We start from the raw sequence: 12,348 nt of genomic DNA on the forward strand, positions 1-12,348 counted from the left end.
TTCTGTAATCACAGTTTTCCATGGTTGCTGAGTAGCTTGTGCTGTCTGTATGGAGTCCTTCAGGACTCTATTAAAGCGCTCCACACATCCATTTGCTTGAGGATGATAGACGCTTGTCCTGATGTGTTTTATGCCCCTTTCAGCGAGAAACTTAGCAAAGGCAGCTGATGTGAACTGTGGACCATTATCAGTTGTAATTTCATAAAGATTTCCTTCACAAGCAAAAATAGAAGTCAGGAATGCAACCACTGTCGCAGTTGAGGCATTTGGTGTGAATGCGACTTCAGGCCACTTACTGAAATAGTCGACTAGTGTGATGGCAAACCTGCAGTCATAGGTTCCTTGTTCAAACGGACCAACAATGTCGACAGCAACATGTTGAAACGGACCCTCTGGGAATTTGATGGGTTGTAACGGTGCAGGCGAAACAGCTGCTGTCTTGTCACATGATTGGCAGGTTGTGCATGTGGACAATATTTAGTGGACCAGCTCATCCATGTTTGGCCATTAATATAGATCTCTCAGGCGTTGTTTGGTTCGGACCATGCCTTGATGTCCTTCATGGGCTAGATGCACTACTTTTTCACCCTGCGATTTGGGAACGATCAGCCGTGTTCCTCTAAATATCAGCGGTGACTCTGCTGCCAGTTCATGTTGGACCAGGAAGTAGGGTTTGACGTCATCTAGTAAGGATTTGCATACTTTCAGCCAGCCCGAAAGAACGATCTGTCTTAGTTTTGTTAATTCAGGACAGTCTTCACATTCTGCTTTGAAGTCAGCCAGTGGAAGCGTTGTTAGCTGAGGAGAAATTTCAGCAATCTCTGTGATTAAGTCCTGTTCAGAGTCTTCACTTGTGTTTGTGGTATGCAGGGGAACACGGGACATACAGTCAGCGATAACATTTTGGCTTTCTGGACGGTACTCTAAGTCATACTGGAAACACATCAGTCTGGCTGACCAACGTGCTATCCTCATGCCAGCTCTGTTCATCCCCTTAGTACTTAACAGGGTGGTGAGGGCCTGGTGATCAGTTCTCAGAGTAAATCTGCGTCCCCATATGTACTTCCTCTATCTTTCGATGGCCCATACGCAGGCGAGGGCTTCTTTTTCAATTGTTGAATAATTCCTCTCGGCTGGGGACAGGGTGCGGGAACCAAAAGCAACAACCCGTTGCTCATTGTTTGAGTTCATCTGGGTCAGAACAGCTCCAAGACCATAATCTGACGCATCAGCGGTGATGAACGTTGGCAGATTTGGGTTGAAGATTGCCAGTGCTGGGCTTTTTAGTAGCATTTCCTTCAGTTTGTTGAAGCTTTCATTTGCTGTATCAGTCCATTGAAGTTCAGCCGTCTGACTTGTCCGAAGTAGCTTATGGAGTGGTTCAACCACAGTTGTATAGTTTGGTAGGAATTTGCTGAACCACAAAGTCAAGCCTAAGAAGGAACAAAGAGCAGCCATGTCTTTTGGTGCAGGAGCTTTGGCGATGGCCGTCAGGTGGTCTGGGCTGGGGCTTAGGCCATCCTTGGAAATGACGTGTCCCAAGAACAGAATAGATGTCTTTCCAAATGAACTTTTGTTGAAGTTGATCTGCAGACCGACATCCTTCAGGCGTTGGCCCAGATAGCAAGGAAACATTGAAACAATGTTGAGTCAATATCAGGCTGTGTCATTGAATCAACGTTGAAGTGTGACGTTGACCTAACGTCACTCTTGCACCCTTTTTTAACGTTGAAACAACGTCAGGTTTTGATGTTGAATCAATGTTGAAACCTGACGTTGATTCAACGTTATATTTTCTAATACTGCTGACATTGAAACAATGTCAGATTCTGATATTGAAACACTGTTGAGCTATGGTGTTGATTTTCCACGTCTTTCGCACAGTTGCTTTTTATTAAAACAACAGTTAAATCATGACTGGAAATCTACCTTTCTTTATAGGTATTTTAACCAATACTAAACTACTGCATGTTTCCATCAATACTTCAACCACCTAAACACATAATTGTACTTATTCCTTAAATTGGACACCCTTTATAAAAAAAACCCAAATGTCTCACAATGTATCATGTCAATATTAATATCCTAAAATAAGAAAGCATTGCATGTGATGTAAGAGAGAAAAAAAATAAACAAAAAAAGGTCAATAGGCATGTTTCGTTTGCTAAATACTTTATTAAAAGACAGTTTCCTATTTACGTTTATATGATTCACAGAAGTTTGTAATTTTTTTGCATGATGTGCGTCCTGCACCCACCCAAACGATCTGGGGCGTATCGGAGCCATTTCTGCACTGCTTGTGCAAAGACAAACTCGGACATAGAGTTTGCCCCTAACTGCTGCGTCAGGCTCCAATCAAGGCAAAGCGTCTCACCTATAGACACATTTTAAGAGATGGAATTAGCGTGTCTCATGTCTTAAATGTGTAGGCAAGTGCTTGTGTGTTTAATCAACAGGCCGTTGTTATGTATTTAAATCACATCTGACAGCTATTACAATTTATAGTTACAAAGTGTACATAACCTTTATATACTTACCATTGCCTTATTTGCCTCTTGTGATTGAAGAGCTGCCTCTGCATTGTTTAGCTCCTCAATGTTGTGCAAGGGCAAATCCAGAGGCAGTACCCCAGCATCTACCGATTCATTGCGGATGGCTCTGACCTCCTCACGGAGTTCATTAACAGCTCTCGTCAGGTCTGACAGAAAAAGAAATTTTTTTTTTAAGTATTTAAGAATACAGACAACTTGTCAAACGTTTCCTTGTGTCACACACAGATATGTACAAAGACACTAGACAGTATTTTATTACCTGGTATTTTCACTCGAGGGGCCTGGGGAAACCATTTTTTGGTGGGCTGCTCATCCTCTGAGTCACTATATGTGTACAGGGGATTTGGTCTAAAGAAAAAAAGTTGAAAGCGGTCATAAGTAATTACAAATGTGCTTTTGGAATGTTTTTTCCTAAAGTTACAGTTTGATTTATAACAACACACACAGGAAACAGATGTGCAAGAAGGTACAGTATACAAGGAATTTTTGAAGTGCACAAGTGTACACGGCTTTGCATTTATAAAAAGTTTACAAGCTTCCACTTTTTGGACTATATTATGTGGTGATATTGCAGTATGCAAGCACCACAGATATGTATAAAAGACAAGATCATAAATTCTTAGCAATCAAAGATATGTTTGTGAAATAAAAAAAAGTTTTACTTGTGCTTTCTTTTATGACTGGTCTGAGTTTCAGCTTCGGACTGAAGGTCAGACATATCACAGTGTTCACTTAGATATTTCTGAAGACTGCGTTCTGCTTCGTGAAATGTGTCTGGAAGTACAAACACAATGTATGGCCAGACATAAATTAGGACACGAAAAACTTGTTATTGTTACATTTATACAACACCAATCCAGATGATACCCACCATGGCTTATTAGAAGTCGGACTGGTGCATAGGTGAGCCATGTTGCACCAGGATGAACTCTCCTCTTTACTGTGTCGTGGATCCTGAATGTGTCTCACGGAGGATATGGAGGCCATGACAATTTCTCCCCATTTATCCATGATCTAGGGACTATTTCTGTACCACCAGTGCTAAACTGCACAATGCACCAGTCTTTCATTTTTATCTTTTTTTTAATTTGGAGTCCTTTTTTGCCCTGTCTAGGATAAACAGGAAACAGATAATTACAATATATTTCATAGTCACTACAAAACTTGATCTATTGATTGAACTAAATAATAAATAATAGCTTAAAATGTATATAGGCAACAATTACAAGCAAACCCGTATATGTAAGCATTTAAACACTGAAGATAATAAAATTAACAGTATTTTGTCTAAGTCTGCCATTGTAGGAATTCATGGCACCGAGACAAAAACATGGCGCACAGTGTGGCGTCAAAATAGGCGCACACCTTTGACGCTGCGTTTTCTCCGTCTTCCTCGTCCACACGTAAATGCTAAACGCAGTTTACGTGTGGACAAAAGGTGCAAACGCAAGTTAGGTGAGCGTGCAGCGTAAAGTTAGGTGAGCGTGCAACATAAAGTTTGAATTGAGTGCGAATCGAAGCGGGTGCTCACCAATCATTAAAAGTAACAAAGTCATTGAACACATTTATACAGTTACCTTTACGTTTATCAATCATATATCACAGATTTACAATTGTTTGTAGTACTATGCTAAAAAGCAACTACAGAGCGAAAGTCTGGGTCAAGCGCCGAGGCGACGGCAAGAACAAAGGAACCCTCGAAGCGTTAAAGCTAGCTTTGTAAGGGAATATAACGGAAAAGTATGAAACGAAAATGTTTTCTTTGTTGATAGACTTTGTTCGCAGTGCAATTTATTTGTTGCCGGATTGTAAGATGAAAGTAGACACAATTTCGGGCTCCCACATTTTATCCGAAACTTTACATTAACAAGTTTTTTTTTTTTTTTTTACTGTTATTCAAATGCAACCGTGGAAATAACTAATAGAACAAAAGTCATTCATTCTTACCTTATTCTAATCGTGGTGCAGGCCAGTGCAGTGCATGAACTGATGCCTTCTCCGGTCAATTCCGCTGAGAGTAAATCTAATGTCCCGCTCTACAAGCTCTACAACCAAGACAATGGTTACCTGGAGGGATGTACCAATGTGATAGGGGTGCTGCGGAATAGTCCAAGTGGTAGCAGCTTTAATTTCCCGCTCAACCATAAATCGATGGTTTTTCAACGTGATTGTTGTCACCTTGTCAACTATAAATAGATCAACAATCAACGATGACAGAACAACAGTGAATCAATGTTATTTCAATGTCAGTGTAAGGTTTCATCAGTATTTCAATGTTGTTTCAACATTGGTTTTGTGTTGACATTTCAATCCTGACGATTCTGATGGTTCAGATGGAAAATCAACATCTGTTCAATGTCTCCTTGCTATCTGGGGGATGACAGCCTGTAATCATTCATCATGCTCTTCTCTGGAATGTCCATACACTATTATGTCATCCAAGTAGTTCTGTACTCCTGTCTGGTCTCTTAGGACTGTTTGCATCATCTTTTGGAAGGCAGAAGGGGCTGAAGCAAGTCCAAATGGGACTCGGGTAAATTGGAAGAGTCCTTCATGGGTTATGAATGCTGTGAGGCTTTGGCTATCAGGGTGAAGAGGCAGTTGATGATAAGCTGAACTTAAATCAATCTGGCTATAATGTGTAGCCCCAGCCAGCTGTGTGAACAAATCCTCCATGTGAGGAAGAGGGTAACAGTCCATGATCACACTCTTGTTAGGTTCACGCAGATCCACACAAAGTCTTAAGCCTCCCTTACTTTTTCTTGCAACCACTAGAGGACTCACCCATTCAGCTGCATCCACTGGTTCGATGATGTCTGCTTGGAGTAGACGTTTAAATTCAGCTGACACCTCCTCACGTATGCTGAGTGGTAGATGCCGCAGTTTTTGACAAACCGGCTGTACTGTCTTGTTCACTTGAACTTTGTGGATGAACCCTTTAACAGCTCCGAGGTGATGGGAAGAAGAACAATCAATGTTATTCACCATGCATGTTTGTTTACTGGCTGGTGATCCTCTTGCAGGATCCTCTCCTTTGTTGATGACTTTTCCAGCAATGATATCAATGTTAAGTGCTTTAATTAAGTTCAACCCCAGCAAAGGTGATCCATCATTAACTATGAAGAATGATCCTGGCACTGTTCTGTTATTGTTTGCAACCCTCACTGAAGCCTGTAGGCAGCCAATGACAGGCACGTCACCTTTTGCATAAGTGACAAGCTTAACTTTCAGTTCAGTCAAAGCACAGGGTGGAAAATGTTATTAGTAGATGGCTTCTGGAAGGATAGATACTGAAGCTCCTGTATCCACAATTAACTCCAGAACCTGAGAGTTTCCCTGTGGTGTTTCAATGTTCATTTTGCATGTAATCTTATCACATGCTGCAGTCATCAGTTTGTGATCATCAACACATAAGACTGTAAACTCGGGAACAACTACTTCCCTGACCACTACTACAGCTGATTTACAAACTCTGGCGAAGTGCCCTTTTTTGTTGCATTCATCACATTTTACTTTTGCTGCTGGACAGTTTTTATCATTAGCCAGGTGTTTCTCAGATCCACATCTGAAACAATGACGCTGTTACTCTTTATCATTTGCCTTTTTGTGCCATTCTTTAGATGTAGGTCTACGGGCTTGAGCTGGTCGCGCTCCTCTTTTTCCCTGAAGACGTGCGTCCTTCACCTCCACAGCTTGTACTGCAGCAGTCTGGGCTGTGGGCGCAGTAGAGAGGAGTGTAGCATTCCTTACCGCAGCCTCCACCTGACACGTAATAGTAACTGCCTTGTCCAATGTAAGGTCCTCCTCCAGCAGCAATTTATCTTTAACCCTCTCAAGGCAGACGTTGCCGATTTGAGACAGTTAAAAACTAACAACCTGATTACCCCACATACATATTTTATCAGTTTTTTTTACTCAGAAGTACCACTGCAGGACTTGGTTGTGCATTAGCAACAAAAAACTTAATTTGAGCCTGAGAGGGTTAACAACACTGAGATTAGCATTAGCAACAAGTTGATCCCGAATCATTTCACCCTCCATTACTCCAAAACCACAATGGCACAGCTAGCGCTCTGAGGGCGGCAACATACTGGGTTACAGTTTCATCAGCCCGCTGAACTCGCTGTCTGAATGTGTGCCTGCATGCCACTACATTCACTTTAGGGACAAAATGGTTTTCAAGCGCCGTCATGGCTTCAGCAAACGTTGTACCTTGATTCAGCAGTGTGTAGAACAGTCGTTGTCCCTCTGATCCCATGTTTCTCCGGCCATGTTTCTCCCGTGGCATCTATCGCTAGCATGTAGTTCTCAAAGAATTTGCACCACGTCATAAACGGTATCGGCGGCTCACCTGCACGTTGCAAAAAGGGCGGTGGGCTCGGTACTGAAGCGCTCATCCTCGTCGCCAATTTGTTGAGTTTGTAATCAGGTAGACGACGTCTGAGTTCAACACTTTATTTCAGGCTTTACAGCGGCACTCCATCTTTTTACCTCTCTCTCTACTTTCTTCTTCTCTCCCCTCTCTTGCCCAGCCTCATTAGCGGCACCCCTGGTCTGACAGGGTAACAGCAAAGTACTAATTTGCTTCCTTTATTATAGAACCTTGTAAACACAACATACATGAAATAGCTGAGATTGCAATGCCAAAGGTCTATGCCAGGTCTGGGCAACTCGAGGCCTCAAGTGCTGGTGTCCTGCAGGCATTTAGATTTGTCTTTGATCCATCACAGCTGATTTAAATGGCTAAATGACCTCCTCAACATGACTTGAAGTTCTCCAGAGGCCTGGTAATGAACTAATCATTTGATTCAGGTCTGTTGACACAGAGTGATATCTAAAACCTGCAGGACACTCGCACTTGAGGCCTGGAGTTGCCTACCTGGTCTATGCGTTTAAAGACAAAAGTTAAAAAGTGTCATCAAAGAACTAAAAGCTGTTGATATCAAATCAGTGTGCATCTTTGCCTGAGTCAATCAATGAAGTGCCAAAACACATATTGCGTTAAATACAAGAGGGTAAAAAGTCAGCTAAGTACTCTGAGGAGCAGTTTTCCACCACACTGCACTTTTGCCACCATACCCCAAAGGCATATGAGTATGGGAATGAGAATTTTAATAAAGCGCTCCCACCCAGTCACACCATCTGCAATTGGTACAGTAGTGTCTCATTTGATCCTAGCTTTACTGTAGCATCTTTTAAAGAACTACAAAGTCATGTATAGGCAAACAGAGAACAAGGAAAGGAAAAGGTGTGTGCTCTAATGATGGATGAAATTTACATCCACAAGATGACAGGGAACCAGTAGATATATGCACTGGTGAAATTGACGCTCTCGCCATCCAGGCCTTGCTCCTCATGGACCTAAAAAGTGCATGTGATCCTGGATACATGCCATATGCTAAAGCTTCTTCGTAATGCCTTTGCATCTTCTATGGAATTTGAGACAGAAGATGGGAGGAACACGAGGTGAAAAAACTTAACCGTCAGGGGCAAGTCTGTACTGGTACAGATTGTAAAACATCTTTTATAACACATCCTTTGCGTGAAGTCATTTTGTTGATAATCATTCTTTCTCAGTGCATTGTCCACCAAGGTTTAAACATTTTTATTATAATTATTTATAATTCTAACATCATCTGTCACATATTAATAAAAGTAGCAGTCTTCCAGTATAACCTGCTTTCGACGTATAAAGATGTTTGTTTACAAACTGGCATGCTGTTAACTGTCAGGGTCCAGTAATTACTGTACCAGTACGGTACCAGTATACATTGTAGTCATTCTTTCTCAACTCAGTGTCTGCAAAGCTTTAAACGCTTTTTTAAAAACAGATAATTAATCACAATTCTAACATAATTTTAGTCACATGTTCATAAAAGTAGTAGTCTTCAGACACACCCTGATTTTAATGTATTTAAAGTCCTCATAGCGTGTTTGTTTTTTTTTTCTTCCTTCTACGAGCTGGTACAGAAACACCGCAGAGAAGAGGGTGAGGCTCTCTGAGAAACTGAAGTAGCAACAGCATGACACAACATGCCCTGACCTGTTAACTGGAGTTTTTACTCTTTAATGCAAATCTTTCACCACTAAAACTTTAGGCAGCGCTGCTAATCATATGATGGTCCTTGAGTTAGCTTTGGAAATTCACATGACACAGAGGCCTCTGGACAGGAAAAAGTATTAAGACAACCATGGAAGTATGTGTTTTAGATTAATGCTGTTGAGAACCAGTGATCAGTGGTGTATTTGGACTTCTTTTGGACTTCTTTAGGGTTGGTGAATCTCCCGCACAACTATGAAGATGCAGCAGAAGCTCCAAAAGTTGATTCTGTTCATCTGGACATAACGTTTTGTGGAAGAAACGTTTCTTCACTCATCCAAGTGACTTCTGCAGTCTCAGCTGACTGCAGGTTCACCCAATCTTATAAACAGTACATTTGCATAATGACTGAAACCAGCCGACTGAAAGAACAATGGGCTGGGAGGTGGAGACTCTGTTGTCCTGCTGGGAGACTTCAATGCTCATGTGGGTAACAACAGCGAGTCCTGGAGGGGCGTGATTGGGAGGAACGGCCTCCCTGATCTGAACCCGAGCGGTGTTTTGTTATTGGACTTCTATGCAAATCACAGTTTGGCCATAACGAACACCCTGTTCGAATATAAGAGTGTCCATAAGTGCACGTGGCACCAGGACGCTCTAGGCCGCAGGTCGATGATCGATTTTAGAGGGGCTGAGCTGTCAACTGATCACCACCTGGCGGTGAGTTGGATCAGGTGGCGGGGGAGGATGCTGGACAGACCTGGTGCACCTAAACGCGTAGTGAGGGTGTGCTGGGAACGTCTAGCAGAGGCCCCAGTCCGCGAGATCTTCAACACACACCTCCGGCAGAGCTTCAACAGCATTCCGAGGGAGACTGGGGACATTGAGTCTGAATGGACCATGTTTAGCGTCTCCATTGCCGAAGCTGCTGCATTGAGCTGGGGCCGCAAGGTGGTTGGTGCTTGCCGTGGTGGTAATCCCCGAACCAAATGGTGGACACCAGAGGTGAGGGGAGCCACCAGGCTGAAGAAGGAGTCCTATCGGGCTTGGTTAGCCTGTGGGACTCCGGAGACAGCCGACAGGTATCGACAGGCCAAGCGGAATGCGGCTTGGAGACCGGAGGGTGTGTTCCAACTACAGGGGGATCACACTCCTCAGCCTCTCTTGGAAAGTCTATGCCAGGGTGCTGGAAAGGAGAGTTCGTCCGCTAGTCGAACCTCAGAGACAGGAGGAACAATGCGGTTTTTGTCCTGGTCGCGGAACACTGGACCAGCTCTTTATCCTCTCAAGGATACTTGAGGGTGCATGGGAGTTTGTCCAACCAGTCTACATGTGTTTTGTGGACTTGGAGAAGGCATTCGACCGTGTCCCTCGGGGTGGGAGGTGCTGCGGGAGTATGGGGTGTCTGGCCCATTGCTATGGGCCATTTGATCCCTATACAACCGTTGCAAGAGCTTGGTTCGCATTGCCGGCAATAAGTTGGACTCATTCCCAGTGGGTGATGTGCTCCGCCAGGGCTGCCCTTTGTCACCGATTCTGTTCATAATTTTTATGGACAGGATTTCTAGGCGTAGCCAAGTGGCAGGGGGCTTTCACTTCGGTGGCCTCAGAATCTCAGCCTCAGAATCTCACCTCTGCTTTTTGCGGATGATGTGGTTCTGTTGGCTTCATCGGGTGAAGGCCTCCAGCTCGCACTGGAACGGTTCGCAGCCGAGTGTGAAGCAGCGGGAATGAAGATCAGCACCTCCAAATCTGAGGCCATGGTTCTCAGCCGGAAAAGGCTGGAGTGCCCACTCCGGGTCGGGGATGAGTTCCTGCCCCAAGTGGAGGAGTTCAAGTATCTCGGGGTCTTGTTCGCGAGTGATGGGAGAAGGGAGCCGGAGATCGACAGACGGATTGGGGCTGCAGCTGCAGTAATGCAGACGCTGCACTGGTCCGTCGTGGTGAAGAGGGAGCTGAGTGTAAAAGCGAAGCTCTCAATTTACCGGTCGATCTACGTCCCTACCCTCACCTATAGCCACGAGCTGTGGGTAGTGACCGAAAGAACGAGATCACGGATACAAGCGGCAGAAATGAGCTTCCTCCGAAGGGTGGCTGGCCTCTCCCTTAGAGATAGGGTGAGATGTTCGGCCATCCGGGAGGGGCTCAGAGTAGAGCAGCTGCTGCTCCTCCACATCGAAAGGAGCCAGCTGAGGTGGTTTGGGCATCTGACAAGGATGCCTCCTGGGCGCCTCCGGGGTGAGGTGTTCCGGGCATGTCCCACTGGGAGGAGGCCCCGGGGCAGTCCCAGGACACGCTGGAGAGATTATATCTCTCGGCTGGCCTGGGAACGCCTTGGTGTTCCCCCGGATAAGCTGGAGGAGGTGGCTGGGGAGAGGGAGGTCTGGGCTTCTCTGCTTAGGCTGCTGCCCCTGCGACCCGGCCCCGATAAAGCAGATGAAGATGGATGGAAGATGGATGGCGTCTCAACTGCTCCAATACTCCTGACACATACGGGATCACTACAGGTTTTTGCTTAGGCAGCGGTTGTCCTTCTCTCCTGGATCGGCTGGAGCTTTCTTTTGGCGCCTTCCCAGCTTTGACAAAAGTCCAGCTGGAATAACCACATTTACTCAGGGCTTTCTTGATGTGGTGTTCTTCTTCTTCCCTGGCCGCTGTGTCTGTGGGGATGGTGTTCGCTCTGTGTTGTAGCGTCCTAATGACACCCAGTTTATGCTCCAGTGGATGATGAGAGTCAAACCTTAAATACTGATCTGTATGCGTAGGTTTACGGTACGCATCAGCTCTCACAGTCTAAGAAGGCTAACCTGGCACTTTTCATATCCTCCCTGGTGAATTTGATGTGTTGGTCCACCGAGTTGATGTGATCTGTGAAATGTGGTACGTGCTGAGATTTGATTTTCACCCAGGTGTCATCCACATATCTGAACCAATGGCTTGGTGGTGTTCCAGGGTAGAATAACAAAGCCCTCTTTTCCACTTCTTCCATATACAAATTGGCCACAATGGGTGAAACTGGGGAGCCCATGGCACACCCATGTTTCTCCCTGTAGTACTGACCCTTGTATGTGAAGTCGGTGGAATGAAGACACAGTTCCAAAAGCAAACACACTGAGACAGACCCAAACTTTCGTCCGTAGTTGCTCTGCTTCCACTGCTTCCACTTCTGCAATATTGTTGTTTCAAATTGCTGTTTCTGTGGCTTTGATCAGTTTCACTAGCGGGATTTGTCTCGGTGTGACAGCAAAATTCAACCCTTTAGCAAGGATGTTTTTCTCTGTTTGGGTGAGCTGCTTGTCAGACTAATTCTTCACCCACTTGTCCACATCCTCGATGTCGCATCCTTCTCTCTTCTGGCCACTCTCTGTATTTTGTGGTGGTTTCCGACGTATACCAAGTAAGTCAAACTTCCCTTGTTGCCTGGTCTTAGACTTCTTGTGCTGTGCTAGATGAGCCTTCTCAGTAAAGTCAAACACCTTTTTAAGAGTATTTTCACCTAGAAGCATTGTAAGTCTCTGTCGGATGACTGAGCATGCATCAAGATGCAGCAGAAGTAAAAAAACCCAACTACCAACAGATGTGAAACACAGGTGTGTTTTTTTTTATTCCTTTTTTTTTTTTCATTTTCTGTTTCCCTTTATGTAATTTCTGGATTATAGTGGCCAGAAGTTATTTACATACATCCAGTATTCCTATCCTAGAGTCTTGAAGCCAAGCCAAGGAAAAATGGTTCCTGCCCCAGGACAACTTAACCGT

At 44.4% G+C, this 12,348-nt stretch overlaps 1 protein-coding gene across 1 annotated transcript; it reads right to left on the reverse strand.

Annotated features, from left to right (window-relative positions):
* Nucleotides 1-2,153: 2,153 nt before the first annotated feature.
* LOC308411179 (uncharacterized protein) lies at nt 2,154-4,004 on the reverse strand. Its single transcript, XM_080904963.1, has 5 exons — nt 3,424-4,004; nt 3,215-3,326; nt 2,812-2,900; nt 2,538-2,698; nt 2,154-2,374 (listed from the first exon to the last, which is right to left on the reverse strand). The coding sequence occupies exons 2-5, from the start codon at nt 3,268-3,270 to the stop codon at nt 2,345-2,347; spliced, it is 336 nt and encodes a 111-aa protein (XP_080761089.1). The 5' UTR covers nt 3,271-3,326; nt 3,424-4,004; the 3' UTR covers nt 2,154-2,344.
* Nucleotides 4,005-12,348: the final 8,344 nt, after the last annotated feature.

This window comes from Rhamphochromis sp. 'chilingali' (genome assembly GCF_963969265.1).
Source record: "Rhamphochromis sp. 'chilingali' genome assembly, chromosome: 15".
In the NCBI taxonomy this organism is placed as follows: Eukaryota; Metazoa; Chordata; class Actinopteri; order Cichliformes; family Cichlidae; genus Rhamphochromis; species Rhamphochromis sp. 'chilingali'.